Source organism: Branchiostoma belcheri, unplaced genomic scaffold (assembly GCF_001625305.1).
Source record: "Branchiostoma belcheri isolate BF01 breed outbred unplaced genomic scaffold, Haploidv18h27 scaffold50, whole genome shotgun sequence".
In the NCBI taxonomy this organism is placed as follows: domain Eukaryota; kingdom Metazoa; phylum Chordata; class Leptocardii; order Amphioxiformes; family Branchiostomatidae; genus Branchiostoma; species Branchiostoma belcheri.
In genome coordinates, this window is record NW_017804132.1 from 1,132,852 (window position 1) to 1,156,684 (window position 23,833).

Genomic DNA, 23,833 nt, shown 5'->3' on the forward strand with positions numbered 1-23,833 from the left:
AACCCATACACGGAATACGGACATTGGGGGGTAAGTCTGATTGAGCCCTCTCGGTGCTTACCGAAATACATCAAGGGAGTAACTGTCAACTCAAGCTCAAACATTCGTCAAATACAAAGTTATGTAAACCTTAAATCAATACTGACGTATGGCTTTGAGATATTTGCATTGGACATGATCAATGACATCGAACATAAGCATAATGTAACCTTAATTTTGACAAAGATGTATGAGGTATAATGGACCTGTATATAACTGCTGTACAAAGCGTCTGTCTTCTCTGTCACGACCAGTAGAAGGATAACACTTTAGTGAACTAAAACTTGATCGAGACCACTTTCCTTTTTATAACCTTTGACGAGGTTTTCCATGGTATATCTTTACGACGAAGACAAATACAAGTGTCAGTGAAGCTTGAACCTTAAACTCTAGACTTCTTACAAGCTGCAGAATCTTGAGAGGTTGTTCCATATGTCAGAGAAGTAACATGAGCGTTCGAGTCAACTGGGCAGGCGTTAGCTAGACAAATCTCCCTGTGGCAGTTGTTCAAGGCTATATCGTAATCGGGCGCCTGAGGTTCTCACTCCTACTCTGGGCTTCTAAGACGCTTCAGAATATCAAGAAGTTGTTCCATACGTCAGAAAAGTAACATGAGTGTTCGAGTCAACTGGGCAGGCGTTAGCTAGACAAATCTCCCCGTGGCAGTTGTTCAAGGCCATATCGTAATCGGGCGCCTAAGGTTCTCACTCCCACGGCTTCAAAGACACGCACAGAAGAGCTTCAGGTCCCCCCGGGCCACCTCTTTACGCTATTAACCTTTACAGCATTTATTATCGCAACGGAGCCGTGAACACGCAGTACTTTTCAAACACCCCCACGGAGCGCGGCGGCGCCACTGTCGCATCGGACGTACGGCGAGTGATGTTATGTTGTATAGAGATTTAGGAGAGTAGAAACAGAAAGAAACTCATGGTCCCGGGTCAGGGATCGAACCCACGTTACAGTTCGTAACCCAGACGCTCTAACGAGTCGGCTAAAAGGTATTGACCCTAGACATAGCGCCTATAAACTCCCATTGTTACACTACTCCCTCTTTCCCCATTGTTACAATGTTACCAACATAGCAAGATACCATTACCGACGATTCATAGCCTTTGGTTTGGAGAAGCTCTTAAGATAGCAATTATATAAAGAAGTTATATTTTAGGCTTAGGATACAGAGAATGACTCCAACCGGAAACCTATTTTGTCTGGTTCCCACTTAAGTCTTATATGAACAACGTTCAGTAAAGTAGAATAGCATGTTAAAGTAATAGGGCCTACATTGAAGCAATTATATACTAATATTCTTGCAGACGAAGCTGGCACAAGGCAACACATGTTGTTGAACATGTAAAACTACAGAAACCTAGGGGAAATTTATTTTGCGTATCAAGTATTCACGCTATCCCAAACCCATGCACCTGTAATCGTAAGATTAAGTTTGGGATTGACGTAGATATGTGAGGTGTCAGTAACATATTAACAGCATCGGTTGAACGCCAATCAAGAGTAATTAAATGTCTGCGTTATGTATATAGCGTTACACGTACAATGTTATAACTAATCATACACTGATATCCTTACAGTTGTTGAACATGCTGTGGGTTAAACTACGGAAACCTAGGGAAAATTCATTTGCGTAACAAGTATCCCAAACTCACCTGTAATCGTAAGATTAAGTTTGGGATTGACGTAGACATGTGAGGTGTCACTAACATATTAACAGTATCGTTTCAAGAATAATTAAATGTCTGGGTTATGTATATAGCGTTACATGTACAATGTTAGTGAAATTGCCTAACAAGCATGTAGCGCTGGCGGCATTGCTACTTCATCTAATCCCCAACTGGTATAGGAGTAAAACACTCCCTTTTAAACTGTCAAGCTATTTCGGTGAAGATGAGAAACCCTTTCAAGGTGTCCCCAAAGTTGCGCACTTGTATCGAGCGTTGGTTTGATGAATGGGTCCCGCGGCCCAGATGTGCTGGGTAGATAAGAGTTGAACTTTACCACGGCCGTGCCGGGCTGGCTCGGTGCTATTCCATTACCAAATAGAGATTTTATATATTCTCATCCCGGTAATTTAAGGGCTACAGAAATGGATATGGGCACCACCCTACGCTCTGCGTACGGTAAGGGCATGGGAGACCTTTCTTTCTTTCTTTCTTTCTTTCACCCCTGTTATCCCATTAAATTACCAGAAAGAGATTCTTTAAACCTCTATTTGATAACAGGGATGCTATCCCATTAAATTACCACACAGAGATTGTGGTGAAAATATGGGACAAACAAATAACCCCATAGTATGAATAAGCACGTTTTCAGTGAAATATATTTCAGTACTAAATAAATGGTATAAATAATCAGATCTTGGCCCGGAATGACACCGCAGCAGCGGCGTGGGTTCAATACAGGCGAGATGGCTTCTCTGATACATAAAGCCTCGCAGATGAACTTTTCCGTACGGTGGAGCCGCGGTGGTTACAGATAGCGATCTGTCTCCGCACCTCGGTACGGCTGGTAATACCCAGAAGTAACCAATTTCCGATCAAGACAGAAGACCCGTTCCACTCTATGCAGAGCATAGGGGCGGTGCCCATCTCCATTTCCGTAGCCATTGGGCGACACACACAGTTGTGCAAGGCACTACAGCAGGGGGCTAGTCCGCTGGTAGTGCTGTGTGTTTGACCTCCCCACACTCTTTCTCATATGTGCTGAGTGCTAAGAAAGAAGTGTGTACCACTTTTAAAGTCTTTGGTATGACCCGGCCGGGGTTTGAACTCACGACCTCCCGGTTACAAAGCGAGCACTCTACCAATTGAGCTATTGCACCGGTTTCAAGACAGAAGACCGATGAAAAGTTCCAGAAAGTGCAGCAAAACTTCAGCTTGCAGACTCGGTCATCAGGGACTAAGGAAATGGAGATAGATGATTCACTGCGTTCGCTGCATGACATTTCCAATGCTGTGAACTATTAACCCTCAACAGTACACCTTCCCGGACTGATTAATCTGTACACCTGGGGTCCATTTTTTGGCTAATTTTTAGAAATTATCAACATACTACCAGCTCAATTGTTTTGCAAACTGATGTGGGAACCTCTGTGTCCACATTACATACAAAAATCATACATTTTGAACTTTTTCTATTTTTTGGTGAAGAAAAGAAGATAAGAAGAAATACCCGTTTTTTAAACCCATTTCAGACTGAAGGGGCTTTTGAGGCCCAACTTTGATCTCAGATAGCGGCTAAACGGCTTGAGCTAGAAGTATCAAATTTGGAGACCTTTCCTAAAATGTCTCTGAAAAAAAGTTCATATTAGTTTAATACTAGTAAGTTGATGTTTTTTTGTGTTGCCATGGCAACGGGTTTCTAGCAGGCAGTTTTTTTAAAAATAGAAGTAATTTTGGTTTAAACATAAAAATTTTCTGAGTTTTATATTAAATTACACTTCTTTTCCAACATTAATAACATCTTACATAATTAAATATAAGTTAAATCATTTAATATGCATAGAATATGCTAATTTGATGATGTCATTGGTTAAAATCCAATATGGCGGACTATATCATTAGCTCTGACGTCATATTACGTCATGATTACACCAAAGTTATTAAAATTTAATTCTATTACTACACCATTCCCGGAAAACTTGGTAGACATACGATGAGTGCATAAAAACATATAAAAACGGAAATAAGGTCATGTATAAGAACGCCAGTGTATCCATTATGATCGAAAGCCGGCTGGGGTCCGCGCGGACCCCAAAAGAAAATCAGATATAATTTTTTTATAAATGGTAGAAACGGAGTTTTCTGCACTGCATTGAGAGACAACTTTGTGGGTGACAATTACCTTAAATTTCAGAAAAAAATCTTTAGAAACAAAAAAGATATTACAGAATATATAGTGCTGGGGTCCGCGCGGACCCCAGGTGTACTGTTTAGGGTTAATGAAGGCACAGTCGATATAAAAAGCAGAATTGCCAGATACCTGGTGTGAAACATCGCATTATTTGCCATCAGAGTATCCAAGGTCTTAGTGGAAAGCTCTTAAGAACAGCGGTTGAGCCTTTACGGCCATTTAGATGCTTCAATGGGCCATAAACATGGGGCTACAATTCAATTTTAGGTATTACACGCTTTGCGGAAATATAGATCTTGTGTTTTCACAGCTGGCATTAAGCTGGCAACCATACATCTACAGCTAGGTGATAGCGGAACCAACAAAAAAACTTGATAATCCATGAATCGGTTCAATGGACAAGGTGCAACTAGAAATGTTATTCAAAAAACCTCAATGACGATCAATATCCTGTAACGTTACGCACAATATTACTTTGAATGAGCAGATGTATGTACATCTACATACCATGAACCGGATTCTACAGTGCGATTTGTCGAAAGTTTCAGCCGAATCATTTAGCTTTGAAGGTCGCTCAGAATCGAGCAGTGCTTAGAGGGTAATCTTGTTGTATTGGAGAGACGAGGTGGGGCGAGATAAAGATCTAACTGTCTACAGCTCAGCTCATCGACATCATCGGAAATCCACGCTGACCGCCTGAAAGAAATGCCGGTGTTCACGAGCCCAACGAGGGGTCGTATTACTCTCCAAGCAGAGGTTGGTGGGGGAAGATCGTCACCGTTTTATATATGCCTCGTTTTTTTTTGTCGCCCCCCACCCAACCTCTGCCCCGAGTCGCAACCTGAAAGGACAAGGGGAGGCTAGGAGTAGTTCTTTGAGAAATGTGTTGAAGTCCCTCCCCGTGCCCCTATTTTCCGCAATCTGCGAGCTGGGAGCGGAAATAGTTTTACAAGGTGGGTGGGTGGGGGGCGACAAAAAAAAAACGAGGCATATATAAAACGGTGACGATCTTCCCCCACCAACCTCTGCTTGGAGAGTAGGGTCGTATGGCGGAGCGGTAGCGTCTTCGGCTCGGAACCAACAAGTCCCCGGTTCGAATCCCACATTGTCACCCATATTGTGCCCTTGGGAAAGGCGCTTTACACGACGCTTTACACGACTTTCCTCACTTCACTCAGTTGAAAATGAGTACCTAGCTTCGGTTAGGGCCGTCAATCGGATAGGACGTGAAATATAGAGGTCCCGTGTTTGGGAGAGCAACACTCCAAGTACGTTAAAGAACCCACCACACTTATCGAAAAGAGTAGGGGACCTGCCCGGTGTGAGTGGTTTAAACCTTACAGTCTGGTCTCAGGTTTGACATCTTTGAAGAGGTGATATTCCCCTGTTATGTCAATCCTTCAACAATTGTGGTAAATATTCATAAACAAATAAAAAATAAAACGACCTGGTATGTCATGGAAAACTTTTGAAGGTCTTCGGCAAGACGCCATATATACGGTGCTCTATCAATGTCAAGGACAAATACTTTCATCTATCTAGATTACAAATGCCGAACGAAAAGTGAGCCTCTCATCACTACTGTTGCAGTGTTCTCCCCTCGGCGTGCTTGTAGTAAATGGCAGAGACCGAGCCCTTAAGTATGGTAGACAGGTGGTAGCTTTATAAGTCTCCCCGAGGCGGTTATGCAAGGATTTGTCGTGCCAGACGTCTTAGCAGAGCTGCCACACTCCTGCTGCTTCCAAGAACCACAGAGGTAATACTCCCGCTGAGACACTCCCAGGTAATGGGTATAAATGTACCGCATTTTATACTAAACTAGAGAAGTAAAATTTGCAAAGCAAATGCATAATGTTTACCTTCGGACATGGTCTGCTCTGTTAATTCTTACTCAAACACATTCACTTACATGTACTACTAGTATATGGTGACAGGAGCAGAGCAGACCATAAAATTGCAACATTATGTGACCCAACACCAGTAACCTTGGCAACAGACGTCAACAAATTATGTCATTGGTCAGGTCAGAGATCACTGTTTGCAGAAGAAGAAGAGGAAGAAACTGAGCAAAGACAATATGTTTTCCTTCGGTAAACATAACAAGTTCCCTCTGCACATGAAGAAGTAAACTCTCTGTGGTGTAGAATACTAATTGATAAAAGAGATGCCTCGTCTGGCCATTTCGATGTTAGAAATTCTTTTCGCGAGTTAGCTCCCCCTCTCCGGAGTGCACTTGACAGATGAGAGCGTTCTGTTAGATGGGCTGGCGAACCTGCAAGACGTATTGGTCCCGGTGGCAATCTTCTCGGCAAGAGCTCATCCAGACTCTCAAATGGGAAAGCTCACGTGGGGGGTTGATTGTGACGCAAGCAAGGGACCCGTTAGGAGCATCTGACAGAACATTCTGCAAGACTACGCTACTTGTTCATTCCTGACCCTCACCAACAAAGAATGTCGAAAGACATTACAAGGGCAATCTAAGCAGCCTACATGAAGTGATACACCAAGCATAGAATATGAGCTCCGCAGGCAACTGATGGGTCTTAGCCAACGCATGTGGGGGGATACACCTACTCTCGACCGAACCACAAAGTAACGAGGTGTGGAATCCTCAAAGGCGTGTGGCCTTGGCAGACAGACGTTATCATTTGAATACCCCATCACAGCATGCCTCTGTGCGATTGTTTTCGGGAGCATCAAAGGCTAGAGATCACTCGATGTACAAGATTTTACAGACGAGGGAGTTCCTGAGCCTTGGTAAATGTGTCTACCTAGCGTACTGCTAAGAGGCTTCTGTCTGCCCTCTTAAACTATCCTCCTTTATATCTTTTGTAGCATATTTTTGCAAATTGGAGTTTATAATTGCAAATAGAGGGGGGAAAATACACAAACATATGGGCAAGTGGGGAAAGTTACACCTTAAATTTTGTTCTTAAATTGTTCTTTTTGACTCGACGTATGGTAATGGAATTGAGACTTTTGAGTTACTTTGTTAACTAAACTTTCATTTACTATGTGTTACAGTTTTCTTTATGTTTAGATTGATATGAATAAGTATTAATGAATTGGTTTCTGGTATGAGTTTTTTTCTGTTCTTGTAAAACCTGTGCCATGCAAGTCTGTGTATTGTACTTATTTTTTTGAAAATCTAATAAAAATAACGTGGAAAAAAAAGAGGCTTCTGTCTGCCAACGCCTGTGGCATGTTAAACTCAGTTAATCTAAAATAAAGTCCCTGGCGGGTGAAGGAATATGAAAGGGAGAGAACGAGGGAAATACAAGATAGAATCAGTACATGTATATATTTTGAAATCCTTTTGTTATGAAAGATTGGGATAAAGGTCATAGGATAAGAATCCTGGCAACACAGAACAGCCCATTAGTGTTTGCTGGTATTAGCTGATCTCGACGTATAATGTCAAGAAAAAATTGTACTTCATTAAAGACTCAATGTAGTTTGCACAACATGGAACAAAAAGTTTAAATGTATGAATATGTTTAGTCCATTCTGTTCACTTTCTCATTGCAGACTCTGGTAGACTGTGTACATAATGACCTTTTCATGTCTATAAATGGACATTTAAAGCAACGCAGAGTATAGTTTTATGTCTTTGATGACACTCCGGATATTATGTTTATGATTAATGATACACTTAGTCAGTCTCACTTAGTCAGTCTCACCAAGGCACTTTAGATATGTAACAATTGCAACATGATTCAGCCTATTGTTGCAAATGGTGAACCACAAATAAGTTGTTAAACTTGAAATATGACAGCTCAGGATCTTAAATGAATTCTGCTGCTACAATTAAAAGTGTTCGCTGATATTTGAGCTAAAAAAAAGTGGATGCATGTTTGATGTCAGAAGTCCTTGTGTGGTGCTGTAATGCACAGGTTCTGGCAGGTTGCCCAAACAGACCAAGGCACACGTCCAAGAGTTGGCAAGAAAAATGAGGTACAAATATACATGTACTCTCAAACACTACTTCAAGAAGGGGTCATATCGACCCCGCAAACTTTCAAGCAGTTCCAGTGCTTGGCGACTGCTGATGCACAACGGCGTCTCGAGTCTTTGAACCTTTGAGAGTCGCTGTTGCCGAGATGACTGAATGCACCAGTAGACTTGCCATACTCGGTGGACTTGCTGTCAACAAATAAAGGAAAGTTTTAGCTCACTGAAGAGCTAATCTCCCACTGGTCGTGACAGAGAAGACAGACGCTATGTACAGTATTTACAGGCTCATTGTACCGGGGAAATTCCCCTAGCTGTTTTCGACAACCATGAACCAATGAACAGTGGATCGCAGCTTAATATTATGTCCCATCCGAAGGACAGGGCCCCATTGACAAGAAGTGTAATCACTTAATGGGCCACTCTGTATAAAGATGACAGAAATAAATACATAGACAACGACCCCTTTGAGTAGCGTGCATGTCAGTTGACCTACAACAGTCGGGATTCGAACTCCCAACCTCTCGGTCCAGTGGCCGCTGACCTCTAGACTACGCACGCTACACACATACAACGCGCAGGTGCAAGTGCCTGTTCATGATGACGTCTGGTGACCTGACGCCCTTCCTACACATGACCGTCTGCGTCACCAGACAGGGAGAGGGAAGCTTATGGACTTCAGAAGCAGCACAGAGCGATAGCCATCCTATTTTTGGTCTCCTGCGCCAAGTCATTATCTACGCCTATGCGAGCCTGAGTCTGTATCAGCTGGTGTAATGCCTACGTAATTAACCTGAGCCGGACATGTATAGACCCTATGGCTGTTTTGAAGGATACTTCTTGCGTTTGCTTCTGGCCACGTCATCGCTGCCTACCTATTACCTCATCAGTCAGAGTACAGGGCTCGAAATTAAAGGTGGTCCGATCGCCGATGACCACAAAAATAGCTAAAAAGACACTCTGGGACATTTGTGGGACAATATAAAAATAATCAACAACAAAATGTCATCAGCCCTTCGAATTCTTTTGTTAATCAGGAACACGTCCCGGCTTTTGGACCCGAATTTCCCCCGAATTTCCTGTCTATACCGCAATTATAGTGCGCATGGAAGTGAACGTAAGCAGAGACTTCAAGTTGAATTAATACAATATTTCCCAAAAAGCAGGTTGGGACAGTTCATCCTCACTTCGGGACAATTGAAATTATTTTTGGGACAGTGCTGGGACAATAGGAAGAAAAGTTAATTTCGAGGCCTACCTACGGCAATGTGAAGGATACCTCTTGCGTCTGCTTCTGGCTACGTCATCGCTGCCTACCTATCACCTCGTCAGTCAGAGTAGTCACGGATGTGTTAGAAACAGATACGGTGTAAAGCGTACTGAGAAAGGCGTTCAGCCTATTCCACACCCACAGACAAGCGTGCGTCAATGAATTAACTTGTTATCCTGATACTCTGTCATGTAGAATGCCTTTGTGGTCGACTAGAATAACAATTCAACCGAAATAAATGCTCTGAATGCTAAGCCTTTGAAATTGTTTTGCGGTAGGAACCGTAAGATTCCAAAGGGTGAGCTCTATCGGAACAATAAGATTTAAAAAAAGGTGTAGCTATAGCTATCTTTTCATGTGCAAAACATGTGCCTTAGACTTCTGCTATCAATTAATCCACTGCTACTTACACATTTGATCAGGGCAATACAAGCGGAAGGGTTTGCCAAAAAAAAGTTACTCAAGCAACTGGATATGATTTTGAAAACGTCAGACGTTTCAGCTAGTATCCACTAGCTTTCGTCAGTGACTGAGAGACCAGAGGGATTTGGCACTTGGGATTTGGCACTCCCAGCCCCGAGGACAGACAACACTTAAGCTCCTGTCCGGTATAACAGGAGCTTTCAGACTAATTTGCATCATCTTGTCTTGACTTGTCTGACTTTTGTTCCTTTTTCGACTTCCAAAAATTTGTCTTCACTTTATTTGCATATCAATGAACAGGTTGTGTATATATACCTGCTTTCCCCTCTGGTCTCTCAGTCACTGACGAAAGCTAGTGGATACTAGCTGAAACGTCTGACGTTTTCAAAATCATATCCAGTTGCTTGAGTAACTTTTTTTTTGGCATATCGTATTACCTGGATGTCTAACCTTCATCGACGTAAGCGGAAGGGTTATTTTAAATCTTAACTTCATAACTGGTAGAGCGGCATGAGGCTTAACACCACAGTTGCTCTGTACTTAACAAGTGTAAAACCCACATGCAACTTGCTGTAAAATCCAGATTACAAGTAAAAATACAGGCGACAAGTTATGTAAAGTATACCAATGCGCGTAGGAAGGGACAAGAGCTGGTGCGTTTGTAGAAAACTTACCAAATGTTAAGTAAACTTTCTGACAACTTGCAATAACTTTAAGATAACAGAAAAAAGTCTCTTCAAGACTGATAAAAAGTGCACACCTTATAGCAGTAGCGACCTTACCAGGTTACGAAACTTTCACCGCAAGACCGGATTACTAAACCCCGACCTCATGACGCAAAAGCGGAACTGCTAACCACTCGATCACGGCGCTGATATTGCATAAGTCTGCTGGGAGCTGAAAATAAATAGTCGGGCTGATGGTACAGTTATCGAGGGCGCATTATTGCTCGCAAGTACAATGAGGGAACATCGACAACCATCTGGAGCCACAATAGCTCGGAAATTGAGGGCAGGGCTCGCGAGATTGAAAAAATGTCAACATGATTGCTACCAAAAGATTCGCCGGAAGGCAGCAATATCGGGATAGCTTGACCTGCGACCTCTTTGCCCCCGGTTCCAATAGACTTCGGGGATGGCATTCTGTAGCTCGTAATACTAATGGAGCCTGGATAGAGTATATAGGAGAATGTAAAGTCAAGTTCGGAGGAGTCTCGATCACTGTACATTGTAAAACCGATATGAGATAGAAAACGCTTTTTAGTGGGTTTTGAAGCATGTTCAATGAAGACCTTAGCTAGGAAGTAAATGATTCTTGCTTTCCAATGTTTAAGTTTCATTCTGCTGTGGATGTAAAAAAAAGGTTATGAAACATATACCAGGTTGTGCTAGATAACAACAGCAACAGACCTATAATATTAGTGCCCTGTGCGTTGAGGATATTTATGGTTTGAACATAACTAGTTTATGTTACTAGTTATGTCTACCTTTAAACGCTGCAACCTAGCGCTAGATATGATTTTCATAATTGTTCAGAAATGTATCATGATGAGCAATAAGTCAGAGAACGTGTCAGAGAACGTTAATCAATTGATAAGTAAATGCACTCCACAAATGTGCATTTACAGCAAGTTGCATGTGGGTTCCAAACTTGGTAAGTACTCCACGGGCCTTCGATAGGGTGTGGCATAACGGGTTATTATTCAAGCTACAAAGACTTGGTATTGAAGGACCTCTCTTAAACTGGATCTATTCTTATCTTCGTGACAGATCTCAAAGAGTAACAATTGATGGTATATCTTCTCCTTGGTGTAATGTTACTGCAGGTGTTCCACAAGGGTCAGTTCTGGGCCCCTTATTCTTTTTGGTGTATATCAATGACATCGTGGATAATCTTATCTCCCAGCCATTTCTTTTTGCTGATGACAGCTCTCTTCTTCATGTTGTTGATAATTCGTTTTATTCTGCTGCCTGTTTAAATGCTGATCTGGAAAAAATTCATTCATGGGCTGTTCAGTGGTTAATGGAACTTAACCCAGCCAAAACAGAAGAAATGTGCTTTTCAACCAGAAAAGACAACTCAACACTCCAACCTCTTCTTTTAAACAACTGTATTATTAAGTCTGTCTCCTCCCATAAGCACCTAGGACTTACATTAAGCTTTAATATGTCCTGGAAACCTCACATCAACAACATGGTGTCCAAAATTTCCAAAAGTTTAGTCACTTTTAAGGGTTTAAAATTCAAACTTTCTCGACAAGTTTTGGAAACGTTGTACAAAACATTTATTCGACCTTGTTTAGAATATGGAGATGTCGTTTGGCACAACTGTACAGTGGCGGAATCTCAACTTCTAGAAAGAATTCAATATCAATGTGCACTCACTGTATCAGGTGCTGTCAAAGGATCATCTTACTTCTTAACTCGGAAAGAACTTGGTTGGGAATTATTATCAGACAGGAGACACATCCATCGTTTGTTGCTGTTCTACAAGATTATCCACGGTACTTCTCGTAGTTATTTGTATGACCTAATCCCCTCCAATATTGTATCGACATGCTCGTACAACCTTCGAAACAAATTGAATCTAAGACCATTGACCACTTCATCAAACCGCTTTGCTAAGTCTTTTGTTCCTTACGCTTTAAGTTATTGGAACAAGTTAGACGTGGCAACAAGGAGTCTTAGTTATTCTTTGTTTCGAATGCACTTACTTAAATCTGTATGCCCCACCAAAGTCAAACATTTTAGTTATGGTCTCCGATATGCCTCTGCCCTTTTAGCACGCTTTCGCATTGGCACCTGCAGCTTGAACGCCAGCCTTTTCAGTCGTACGTTAGTTCACAGCCCGGCTTGCAGCTGCGGGTGCCAATGCGAAACCATATCTCATTTCTTACTTCATTGCCCTTCATACAGTTTTCAACGACAGTGTCTCTTCGGCCAACTTGAATCATTGGTAGGACACCTCCTTGACATAAATTCACTCTCCGACAATGCTCTCAAACAACTTCTACTTTACGGATCCCCTTCATTCACGTTCAAAATTAATTGTCAAATAATGGTTCTAACTCAAGATTTCACTATTTCAAGTAGACGCTTTGTTTCAACCTAATTTATCATTATCAATATTTCTTTGGTGTGTCCTACCAATCACAACATTAGCAAGGGTGGGAGGGGGGAAGGACCTGCGCTTTTAGTCTTCTGAGTTTCATTCTTTATCTAAACCCCATCTGTCTTATTATTGTTTTGTGTATTATATCTGTTCGTTAGGGTATGTATTGTTTTATCTTTGTATTAAGTTTATTGTTTGATGGCGGCGTTAATATAAGTTAACCAAACTTGAGTACGCCGTCATCGTGTCTGTATTTCTTTATATATGTTTTAATAAAAAAAAAAAATGTATTAAATTCATATTCATTATTAATTATCCTAGGGTAGTTAAGAGATTAATCATCATCAGTACGATACATTATGATTTCATAAACAATTCTCTAAACACTTCAAACAAATATCGGCAAACTATGTTTACTCCCAACCCCAGGTGCACAAGTTACAGGCATCCATCCATTCTGCTTATTGCAGTTTTCCAGTCACTTCAGTTTACCTTTATCCTCATGTATCATTATATCAATTCCCCTAACAGCTGGGTGGTCCCCCAGTTGTCACCATCAATACAAAAAGATATCCATAAACAGTTCCCTAAATACCTCCTATCGGATATCAACAAAATCACATCTTCTATTATCCTTGGCCATCCATTCTCCTTATTGCAGTTCTTCTATCACTTGAGTTTAACTTCATCATTATGTATGGTGAATCTCCTGAAGGAGAAAATCAACAACTGAGTTAGAGCTCTAACTTGGCACTTCCGCGCACCTGCAAAGCTAGCGTGTTACACCTAAGAGTGTTTATATAACCGGTTATATATACAGATACAGACTTAGCCTAGACGTAATGCTGTAACGCTACTTGAAACTTCTTTACCCTGGCTAGTCATGTACCTCGGTCACCAATAGTGATGAGCCATATTGTTTGCCCCCCTCCCACCCCTAGCAATGCAGATGTTGCTGAAGTTTGCTCAACTTCCAAACCTTTTAGCACACAGTATAGAAGACTCTGCACGTTCACCCTTCATGACCCTGTCTGCATCTGAATGACCTCTGCGGCTCCAAAAACTCACCTTCAGGATATCTCCTGTCATGGCTGACAACAGGTTGTAGGGAACGTGACCCCTGGTGGTCTTCTAAGGTCAAAGGTAATGGTAAGGTCATCAGCCGTAATTTGATGCCTGATGACATATTTACTAACAACTGTATGTGCGCTGAACGACGTTCCCCATATACCACATAATCCAATTTGAGAGAAAATGGGTTTGGCCTGTTCTGTGGTCATCTATCTCATTTTGCCCACGGGTAGATTACAGGCAACACGACTATAAATTGAGTCTGATGAAAATGGGAGAAAATTACCCATATAAAAGGGATGGACATTGTCTGATAAAATTTGGAGCTTAGAAAAGATTGGCATGCATTACCAATTTAGATTGGTATGCAATGTTAGAAAAAAAAAACATAAATAGATAAACTGTTTAAAAGGTATTTAGTGTCATACACTACATTATCCATGACCTTTATAAAACTGCTGCCTTCGCTTTTCCAATTAATTTGTCCCTTAACTTTATTTGTTTACAAATTGGAGCTGATCAAGACAGAAACATTTCATTACCGGAAGGTCATCAATTTCTATGTAAACAAGCGTGTGTCAGAATTAAGGGAAGAAAGATGCATCATATTGCCCTGGGGTCTCAAGATGATGCATATAAGTGTGTACTACACTTACCAACCATCCTATGTTTGATACGAAATGTAATCAAAACCAACACACATATGCATTTTGGTTTGTATTACCTTAGTCATTGAATTTCTTTTCATTGAATTGAGTACTAGTATAGTATGTGATAAGGATGAAACAAGTAAATAACAAGTTACAGGTTTAAAGAAGTAAAATAGGAAAAGACAATTGACTGGAGTAGAGTGCCCAAACACCAACAGTCGTTTATTCGATTATCGTAAACGTAAAACTGTGGTAGATTTGATCAACTCACAACTGTAATAAGCACCCTTTGTATTAGCCGTGCAGAAGTAGTTTGGTCCACATCGTAGCCATTGCAACTTGAATATGGGACTCAAGGAGCTAGATGTGGATGGGCAACAGGCTAGCATTAGAGTTCCTTACGCGACATTTTAGAACATTTAAAGCACAGTGAGAAGTGTTATGTTTTATACATAGAATGTTCACATGCCAGTAGATTAGACTTATGATTGCTTAAAAGTTTTCCAACATTCCTCATTCCATCATCATCATGATCATTGAGGAGGACCTGCGCTTCACCTAACCGACGGTCGCCTTTTAAACTATGCCGACGTGGGAGTAGAGTTGTTTGATGTTGCCTGTAGAATATGCGGTGGCGGAATATTCTTAAAAGGTAATGTAGCCGAGTCATGGTCACTGAGCCGGAATGCTCTTTCGTGTCTTTTCACGTCTTGGCTCTACACTACAACGATCTTGACGAGACATGCTTTGCAAATGCATCGCCGACTTTGCATTAATGGTTCTACAAGGCCGTCTGTGCTTCAAAGGATGCTAGATGAAGGTCACGCTCATGTATGGTAGATAGTATATGCACTTATGTCAACTCCCGTAGTTGAGTACGTTTGTTTTGCGTCTTCGGTGCAGTGGGCACCAAGGTAGGAGATAGCTGTAGTACAGCTAGCGCCACTTTGATATTAGTTTGGAAGCAAACAGTGAACATGAAAGTTGAAGTCTTTGCGATATGGTTTTAGGAAGTCCTCAAACCGCAACATTTGACATTAAACCCTGACAGAGACTATCAAAGGAGGGTTCAGTCTTTCTCAACATGTGTCATTGGTTTCAAACATAGCTTAGAAGCTAGTGCTAGTCTTCTCCATTGCCTATCAAAGCACAGTTACATGCATAGTGGATACGTTTTAAGGATGCAGTCCTACAAGAATGTTGTCATGTGTTGCAAAACTTTCGGAAGAAACTTTTGAGTGCCTTTTAAATTGAGGTGGATACAATTCGTCCGTCTGGCCACTAGGTGAGATGATTTGGGGGCCCCGTCTGCACTCCAGCTATTTGCTGAAGTTTGGAGGAATCCCAGAGGCGTTCTGTCAAAATTGGCGGTAACCATGTGGTAATGGACTGCTTTCATCTTTGCACTGCGGTCCAGAGTCTGCTGATTGAAAGAGGAAATTGCCTGCAAAGTTAGAGTACACACCAGTTGAATGACTGAGAAATTATTACTTTGGGGGTGGTTATTTTTAACCCCGTCCTTGGCTGAAGACGAAATTACTTGACGGAAGTTTGATGTTCTTCCTCCCACCGTTGCATTAGAATCACCATTTAAATTGCACATCTGCAATCCACCTTTTCTTTCACAAGACATACAAATGCAATTAAACCCTCAGGCAGTAATCGAAACGTAATGCTATCTACATTAAACAATAAAGCACTACATTTGACTTTGAAACAACGTAAAGGATTGGAAGAATGTTATTTCCAAATCCCAATCGTTAAGTGCATACATAGTACATTAGGTCCCACCCAGAAAACCTTTCAAGAGCATTGAAGTCTTTGCACGATGGATTAAATCATTTACCACTTCCATCACCTCACAAAGGTGCCGCTTCTGGCTCGGTGCCAGATGGAGTGATGTTTTTGTCGTCTTTTGTGCCAACTCATTACCTGTTAGATAAAGACATCAGCAACCACATTTCACACATGGGTGCCTCTCCTCAGAAGATCGTGGATGTCATTTTCTGACAGAAGTAACAGCAGGTCGGGTTTAAGGGCTGCGTTCTGGAGGCTTAGTTTAGTAAAAGTGTAATCTCTAAAAAGTTTTTAAAATTTGTTTCGTGTATTCACCTGAGAATGCTACCCTAACTCTGACCCTAGCCCGAATCCCAACTTTTACTTTAGAGCATAATTTCCTTTATCAACTTTTCTAATGCATAAGATACCTACATCATGTATGCTTGTATGCTTAAAACAATCTCGCGAGAAAGTCTATATTATTTTGCTGCTCGGAGTCATTTACTCTTTCTCTCCATCTCTTCACACTAACTTATGACATGTATTTGGTTCAGACTTCCCATGAGGCACTCTGTAACTTACCGATTTCTGAATCGAAGTTGAACTGTAATTTCCACCACAAGAAATTGGACTTACCCAAATATTCGACTGACCAACTACAATCTTTGCCGAGGAACTTTTTAACATTTTGGAATCTCCAATTTCTTGTGTTGGAAATTACAGTTCAACTTCGATTCTGAATGCCTTCTACCAACACAAATTAACTTTCAAACCAACTTATGTATTTCTTCATTCAATTCATGGTTCAGGATTGTCAATGTGTTCAACTTGTTACGCCAAAACCAGTTTCAGGTAGCATCCACTACCTTTCGTCAGTGACACTTTCTTCACTTATTTGCATATCAATCAATAGTTCGTGCTTATAAACCTGCATTTCTCCTGCAGTTTCTTATTGCCACTGACGAAAGGTAGTGGATGCTACCTAACCGTTTCCAAAATCATATCCAGTTGCTTGAGTAACTGATTTTGTGGCGTATCTTATTACCTAGATGTCTAACCTTCACCGATATTCAACTGGTTCTTTTGTCTTGTGTTTTTCTCACAGTTCATCAATGGCGTGTGGCAGTTGGGGTTCCTGATGTGTGACGTGTTCGTGGCGCTGGACGTGATGCTGTGTACGGCCTCCATCTTTAACCTGGTCGCCATCAGCATTGACAGGTGGGCCATTTTTTCTTACATTCCAACATCTAATCACAAGACGTGGTGACGGCACACTCAAGTTTTTCTTCAACTTATATTAATGCCGCCACCAACACGGGGTAATACAATACTCATTTTCACCTGAGCGAAGTGTAAAGTGTAAAGTGCCTTTCCCAAGGGTACAAGATCGGTGGCATGTCAGGACTCGAATCCGAGACCTTTTGATTCCGAGTCGAGCACTCTGCCGGTACGCCACACGACCCCACACATGGGCCATTTTTCCTGATCTTTGATGACCCCTAACGGTTGCTCTGACGTCATAGACCCAAGCTAAGGTCGGCGTCATTTCTGTGATTTGTAAACGCTTTTGTCAGGCGGCAACTTAACAAGTACAATCTGTGCATACAGCTAGGCAAACGCCCGGCTTTTCATCGTGTGTCAGAAGCAGTCTGCGTCAAAGCCGCTTTTGTGTTTAACTGCTTTAGACAGCATGATGATAATGACTACAAAATTCATGACCTGGTGCTACTTGTTATTTTAAGTCTGAAGCAAAATGGCCGAAAGAACCGTCATTTGAAATTATACGCGTGTAGAATAAAAGTTCGAACTAAAGTTGACACATAGCTTTTTAGCAAAGTGAAACTCAGTCCAACCATAAATTCTACCATGCAGCACGTAACAATGCTAGCGTATCACACCCTCCTAATGTCTACACTTCAGTTATTTAACTTTTAGGGCCAACCATTAGTCCTTCCCATCAATGATATACGGGAGGTTGGACCCAATATCTAACATCAGCATCAGCAATACGAAAGTTTAACCCGTAATTGAACCTTAATCAAGATTTTGAAGCCCATAATAATGATCTGATCCCCGATCTGCACAGTAGCCAGAGCTCGTAAAAGCCTTCGATGTTTGCCTAAGGTATTGAGAATAACATTACACCTGTCTTTTCAAACTACCATACGGTTTATACTTATCATCTACTGGAGTACACTCATTGATTTTGGCATGGAAAAGCTCCGATGTCAATAAATGTCCTGCGTCCATCCTGTGCCTGAATCGGCAAATACATGAAACCTAAGCCAGTAGCCATTTTCAATTGTATGCTTCGTGTGCATAAATCTATAAACATGGCGTGGATCGAATGGCATTTAATCAGGAGCAGACATGGTCAATGATAGTAGTTGATTCTAGCAATAGTACACGTATTATACATCATCAATCATGACAGCTTTAATCAATACTTGCATTAACGGAGCAAGGCTGACAGAAAGGATAATTTACAGACTGCAGTCTTTAAATGAACTAAACTCATGGCCTCTTTAGTGGATAAGACCTATGCTTACTTGCACAGCTACATGAATTTACCTTTCCAGGGCAGTCCACTCTAGTTACCTGCTACTCTGTCACTTATACAAAGCTTAATGTTCAAACAAACAGCGATGGTGTCTAAAGTATTCCCTTCTATATCATATCCGAAAACCCACTAAGTATAGTAAAAGTGGGATCTTTTTCCTTCCTCTGTCTTCAAAAAATAAGTCAACGCCAGTAGTTTTTAGGAGTTAACAGTAGTTAACAGTTCATCAGTACTTGCAATTAGCCCTCGGGCATGAATTTGTAATAAAACAATTATGTTTATATTGCAGGTTTTATGCCGTGACGTGGCCAGTGCGTTACTCTAAACACAAGTCCAACAATAGGCTGGCCATCACCATCACGCTGGTGTGGACCTTGTCCTTCGGTATCTCCGCACCGCTTCTGTTCGGGTCCAACTACCCTGCCACGGGGGAGAGGTCGCCTGAAATGTGCGGGTAGGACAACGTTTTTTTAATGCTTTTGCCCTGTTTCCACTTCTTCTCCTCATTCTTCCTATTCGTCTTCTCTAAACAAATAAAGTCAATGACCTGCACCAGACGTCTGTCACCAGGGTAACTGGTGCTGTAGCAGATACCCTGTGGTGTTGGGTTACATTATGAAGCAGGACAGAGTTGGAGGGGCTACTGACCATATACTGTATATGAATGTGTTTGAGTAACAATTAACAGAGAAGTAGTTTGTTGGTAGTCTGCCTGCACGGCAAATGTTCCCTCTCTGGCTGGCCAACCCCTCTGGCCAATCATATCCCCTTTTTAGGCTGATTTCTACTATTTATTCAGCCTGCAAAATGAGTCTGGTGGAGTCTAGTTTGTTGGGCTAGACAGATGAATCACTTGCAGTATCTCGTGTACAAATGAACAACTATAACAAATAGCTTTCATATTACAAGAAGATCGTTAATCAAGCACAGCTAATTATAAGTTACAGTAAGCCGTGGGGGCTGATTAATCTTCTTGATTGCAATTTTCGGATTTTAGGATTTATGTTTCAACAAGCAACAGAAGTTTCAAGGACCTTCAAAAGTCAATTACTTCTTTGCTGAGCTAAATCCTATATGACTGGTTCAAACCTTTCAGTCTTGTGCCCCAGCCAATAACAATAACAACAGTAACAATGACAGGGACCACCTCTGCCGTCCATCAGTAGTCGCATGTGTCCTCATGTGGCTGTAGAGTCCCATTTTTGCACGAAACTGTTGGTTTCAGATTGGGCTGGACAGCACAGCAGTGTACGGGGTTGGCCACTCTCTCCTTTGATATGAATATAATGAGATGATGAACCTAACCGTTTCTGATTCTCCCATTACAGCATCTTCAACACGAACTACATGATCTACTCCTCCATGTGCTCTTTCTTCATACCCTGCACGGCCATGCTGGTGCTGTACTACAAGATTCTCAAGGTGCGTTTGTTTTCTGTATCTGCTTGTTTGTCTACTGAATTTTCAAATGGTTCTTGATGTATTTGTCAAAATCTGAAAAAGGACTTCATTTGGCCTTACGCCTTTGATAAATGTAAAGATGAAATTCTTGATTTCCTCCGAGATATTAGACGTGAAAGTCATATTTTATGCCAACCTTTTCAAATTCAAAATGGCTAGGCTTAACGGTACTAAGAATATTTTTAGCAGTGATATTAACCAAGCGACGTGGACGTCATCATAGTAAGACTGTACTAGATCACGACCTCAAATGGCAAACAGAAATTACAATAGCTAAGTCTGCGTTTTTCATGCTTTGCAGAAAATCAAGGAGAGATCGAAGAAAATGGCCAAGAAAATGCCGAAGTCTACTTCAGCCGGGATGGTCTGTGAGGACACGGTGATCGCACACACCACCACAAGCTCCGGGATTGCCATGAAGGAGAACGGCGCTTCCAAGAAGACGCTGAGCACCCCTGTGTTGGACGGGCACGCCGTCTCCGTGGTGGACGCCAACTCCCGCCCTTCGAGCGAGTCTGACATCAGCGTTGCCATGGCAGCGGAGACCAATCAGAGCGACGAAGCCGTGAGGACGCCGAGAGGCACCAAGCTTCCCAAGACGCGATTGGACGCGATCAAGAGCAAACTGAAGGGGAAGGCCAAGGACGAATTTCCCAACAGAAGGGAGCAGAAGGCCATTAACGTCATGAAAATCGTCATTGGTAGGTATATTTTGCCGGTATACCAAGAAGCTACGATGTAGTTGTATCCAGAACCCTGTCTATCTATTTTATGCCTGAATGTTAGTTAGGGTTAGGTTCAGGCACGGTTGACGGTTCTGGATAGGCTCACCGTATCCAAGAATGTAGATTTGACCCTGTCTCAGTTCTGGATACGTGTGGGCCATCCAGGACCGTGCCTGGGTATGGTTTTAGACAAAGCACGGTTCTGGATACAACAAATAAAGTACATGTACACTAGACCATACTGTTGCATGAAAGTACATAAAAGAAACCGTCTGACGTCAGAATTATGTACCATCGCAAGGGTTGTACTGCAGGAGAATTAAAATAAAAACGTATTTGTCATCAGAATTACAACAAATAACACTTCTCTACCAGCGCTCACATCAAGGCATTTTTGTTTTGTTCCATCACTTTCAGGAGTGTTCCTCATCTGCTGGACGCCATTTTTCGTCACCAATGTCGTTCGCGCATGCTCCACTTGCACTATTCCCGACACCCTCTTCTCCATCGTCACGTGGTTGGGGTACCTGAACAGCGGGATGAACCCCATCATCTACACAATCTTCAACGAGGAGTTTCGAATCGCCTTTCGGAAACTACTGTGCAAAGGACAAGGACGATAGACACGCCGTTAGAACGTTGTCACCAACTGTCGTCCTTGGTTTGGGTCTAAAGCCGCGTTGAGAAGCGCTTAGCCGCGGCAAAGTGGACGGACTCTGGCAATAAACGCTCAGCATTGGTATTAATGAATGTGGCTTCATGGAGAGAACACAGACAGTTTTAAGAAGTTGAGTTGAGAAGAAAGAAAAGGAGGTTTGTCATATTTGAATGTACAGGTAAACATAAACGTCAACGTACACTACCATTACAAAACAGAACAGTCCTTCAACTGCAGAAGATAGAATTTAATCATCTTTGCTTTTCTGCATTCCATCGATATCAATTGTATCATATTGCACCTACTCTAGGGCTCTATTTTTGAATAATATAAAATGAATCATTTTTAATGTTGTGTGTAGACTACCAATTAGAAAACACAGATGATTGTCCTTAAAAACCCTAACTATATTTTGTCTTAGAGTACAGGGTTAGCTATAATGTATGAATTTTGAAAGAGTAAATTTATATCTTCTAATCTACCTATTATATATTACTCCAGACAAGAGACATGTATCTATATCCAACGTGCCTGGTGCAAGCTTCCGCAGTTATGTCTGTAAAGCTACAACAAGTAAATCCATGAAATGACATCTTCGGGTGCATTGATTTTCATCTCATTTCTACAGAGGATGTCATCCAGGAAATTTACTTACTGTGGCCCGATTCAAGGTGTCTTAAAAGCTGTAATCATGTTATTCATGACTTCTTAGGAATAATAGAATTCTTCATGATTATAGAGTATCGTTAATAGAAGGGTTTTTATGACTTTTACAGAGGTCGGTACCCAAGGCACACTGATCATATTGTATACATTCAGATTTTTGCACTAAACATTTTAGCGCGCTAATGCTATGATACTTTCGTTTATTAGGTAATAGTACACATGGTAAACTTGCTTTTTTGTAATGTAATGCCACCATCATTTATTGTTTTTTATTTATTTATTGCTTTTGCTTCTAATTGTTATTCAGTGACTATCACAGATATTATCTCAGTATGATGATAATATAATTAGCACAATCATGAATTATACATAATTCTATCAATTTCTATGTATTATACACAGGTCTTGGTCTTGGCAAATTTTTGATGATGATTGTTGTACACAGGATTGGTTTTGCTTGCATGGGTTGCGATTGTCATACTTATATATAGATTTCTATCGATATACTGACACTGACTTCTGTTGTTTTAAAAGGATCATGATTAAATCTTTACAAAATCAAATAGTTGTATCATCTATCTTTTATTCTATCATTATTTTGGGAGGCAAAAATGAGATGACTCATGGAAAAGTTCCTTCGAACCAAAGTAATAATTTAGTAAAGCAAAGGAAGATACTATTCAGGTACAATACTAGTTGTGGCCAAGAGATGACTCTGAAGTTTTTCGCAAATTTTTCTCGGTAGATATTTTCATTAGTTAGCAAACTCAATGGCAGAACAATGATGATGCCAGCGGTAATACCATTGTAGTTTGAATATATAGCACATAGCAATCTAAAGTTATCATCACACACGATGGAATAAAACGTGGCATGATAAATTCACACCACACATTAGTCCACACACCACTGGAACTTATCCCTTATAGCAGCTAAATGTGTCCCTAGTTTGCGGTCACGGCACCACGAAATCCCACCTGACACATCAGACATGCCTGCCACGAAACTCATCCAAATATCCGGGGCAGCGGCTTACATAAACCCACGCCACGCTGCTTCTCAATATCAGGAATGTGCATGAATATCTCAAAGGCAAACGTCTACCGGCCCTGCAACATATTGTCTGATGCAAGTATGACTGACGGATATGCCGGTATCAACTAGGCACCATTGTAGCCAAGCATATGTCGTGATATTCAAACCCTCTCCAAGGTCCTTACAACTTCTTTAGTTAGCAAACTCGACGGCAGAACAATTCTGGTGATGCCATTGTAGTTTGAATAGATAGCACATAGCACACTAAGCATCAAAATGATGGCATAAAACATGGCATGACAAATTCACATTCAAACCCTCTCCAAGATCCTTACAAGTTCTTCGTGACATCTATACACACATAGAACCCAATATGCCTAACATAGTAATGAATAATGTTTGCAGGACACGGTGAAGGACACCCGTCTACTTCTTCAATGCCTGAAGATACTGGTATGACCTGTGAGTCAGCATTCTTAGAAGTACATGTCCCTCAAAGTACGTTATGTAGCATGCATTCATAGACTGTAGACTGAGAAATCAATAAGAACTTTAACTCCAGCTGAC

The 23,833-nt window shown here is 41.3% G+C and overlaps 1 protein-coding gene across 2 annotated transcripts in view; it reads left to right on the top strand.

Moving 5' to 3' along the window:
• LOC109480304 (D(4) dopamine receptor-like) overlaps positions 1-22,761 on the top strand; it is a 44,134-nt gene extending 21,373 nt beyond the window's left edge. For both annotated transcript variants that reach the window (XM_019782492.1, XM_019782491.1), the window contains exons 3-7: positions 17,267-17,379; positions 19,011-19,175; positions 20,050-20,143; positions 20,484-20,883; positions 21,325-22,761. In XM_019782492.1, coding sequence (XP_019638051.1) covers positions 17,267-17,379; positions 19,011-19,175; positions 20,050-20,143; positions 20,484-20,883; positions 21,325-21,530 — 978 coding nt within the window. In that variant the 3' untranslated portion in view covers positions 21,531-22,761. The remainder of the gene's footprint in view (positions 1-17,266; positions 17,380-19,010; positions 19,176-20,049; positions 20,144-20,483; positions 20,884-21,324) is intronic.
• The last annotated feature ends 1,072 nt before the right edge of the window (positions 22,762-23,833 follow it).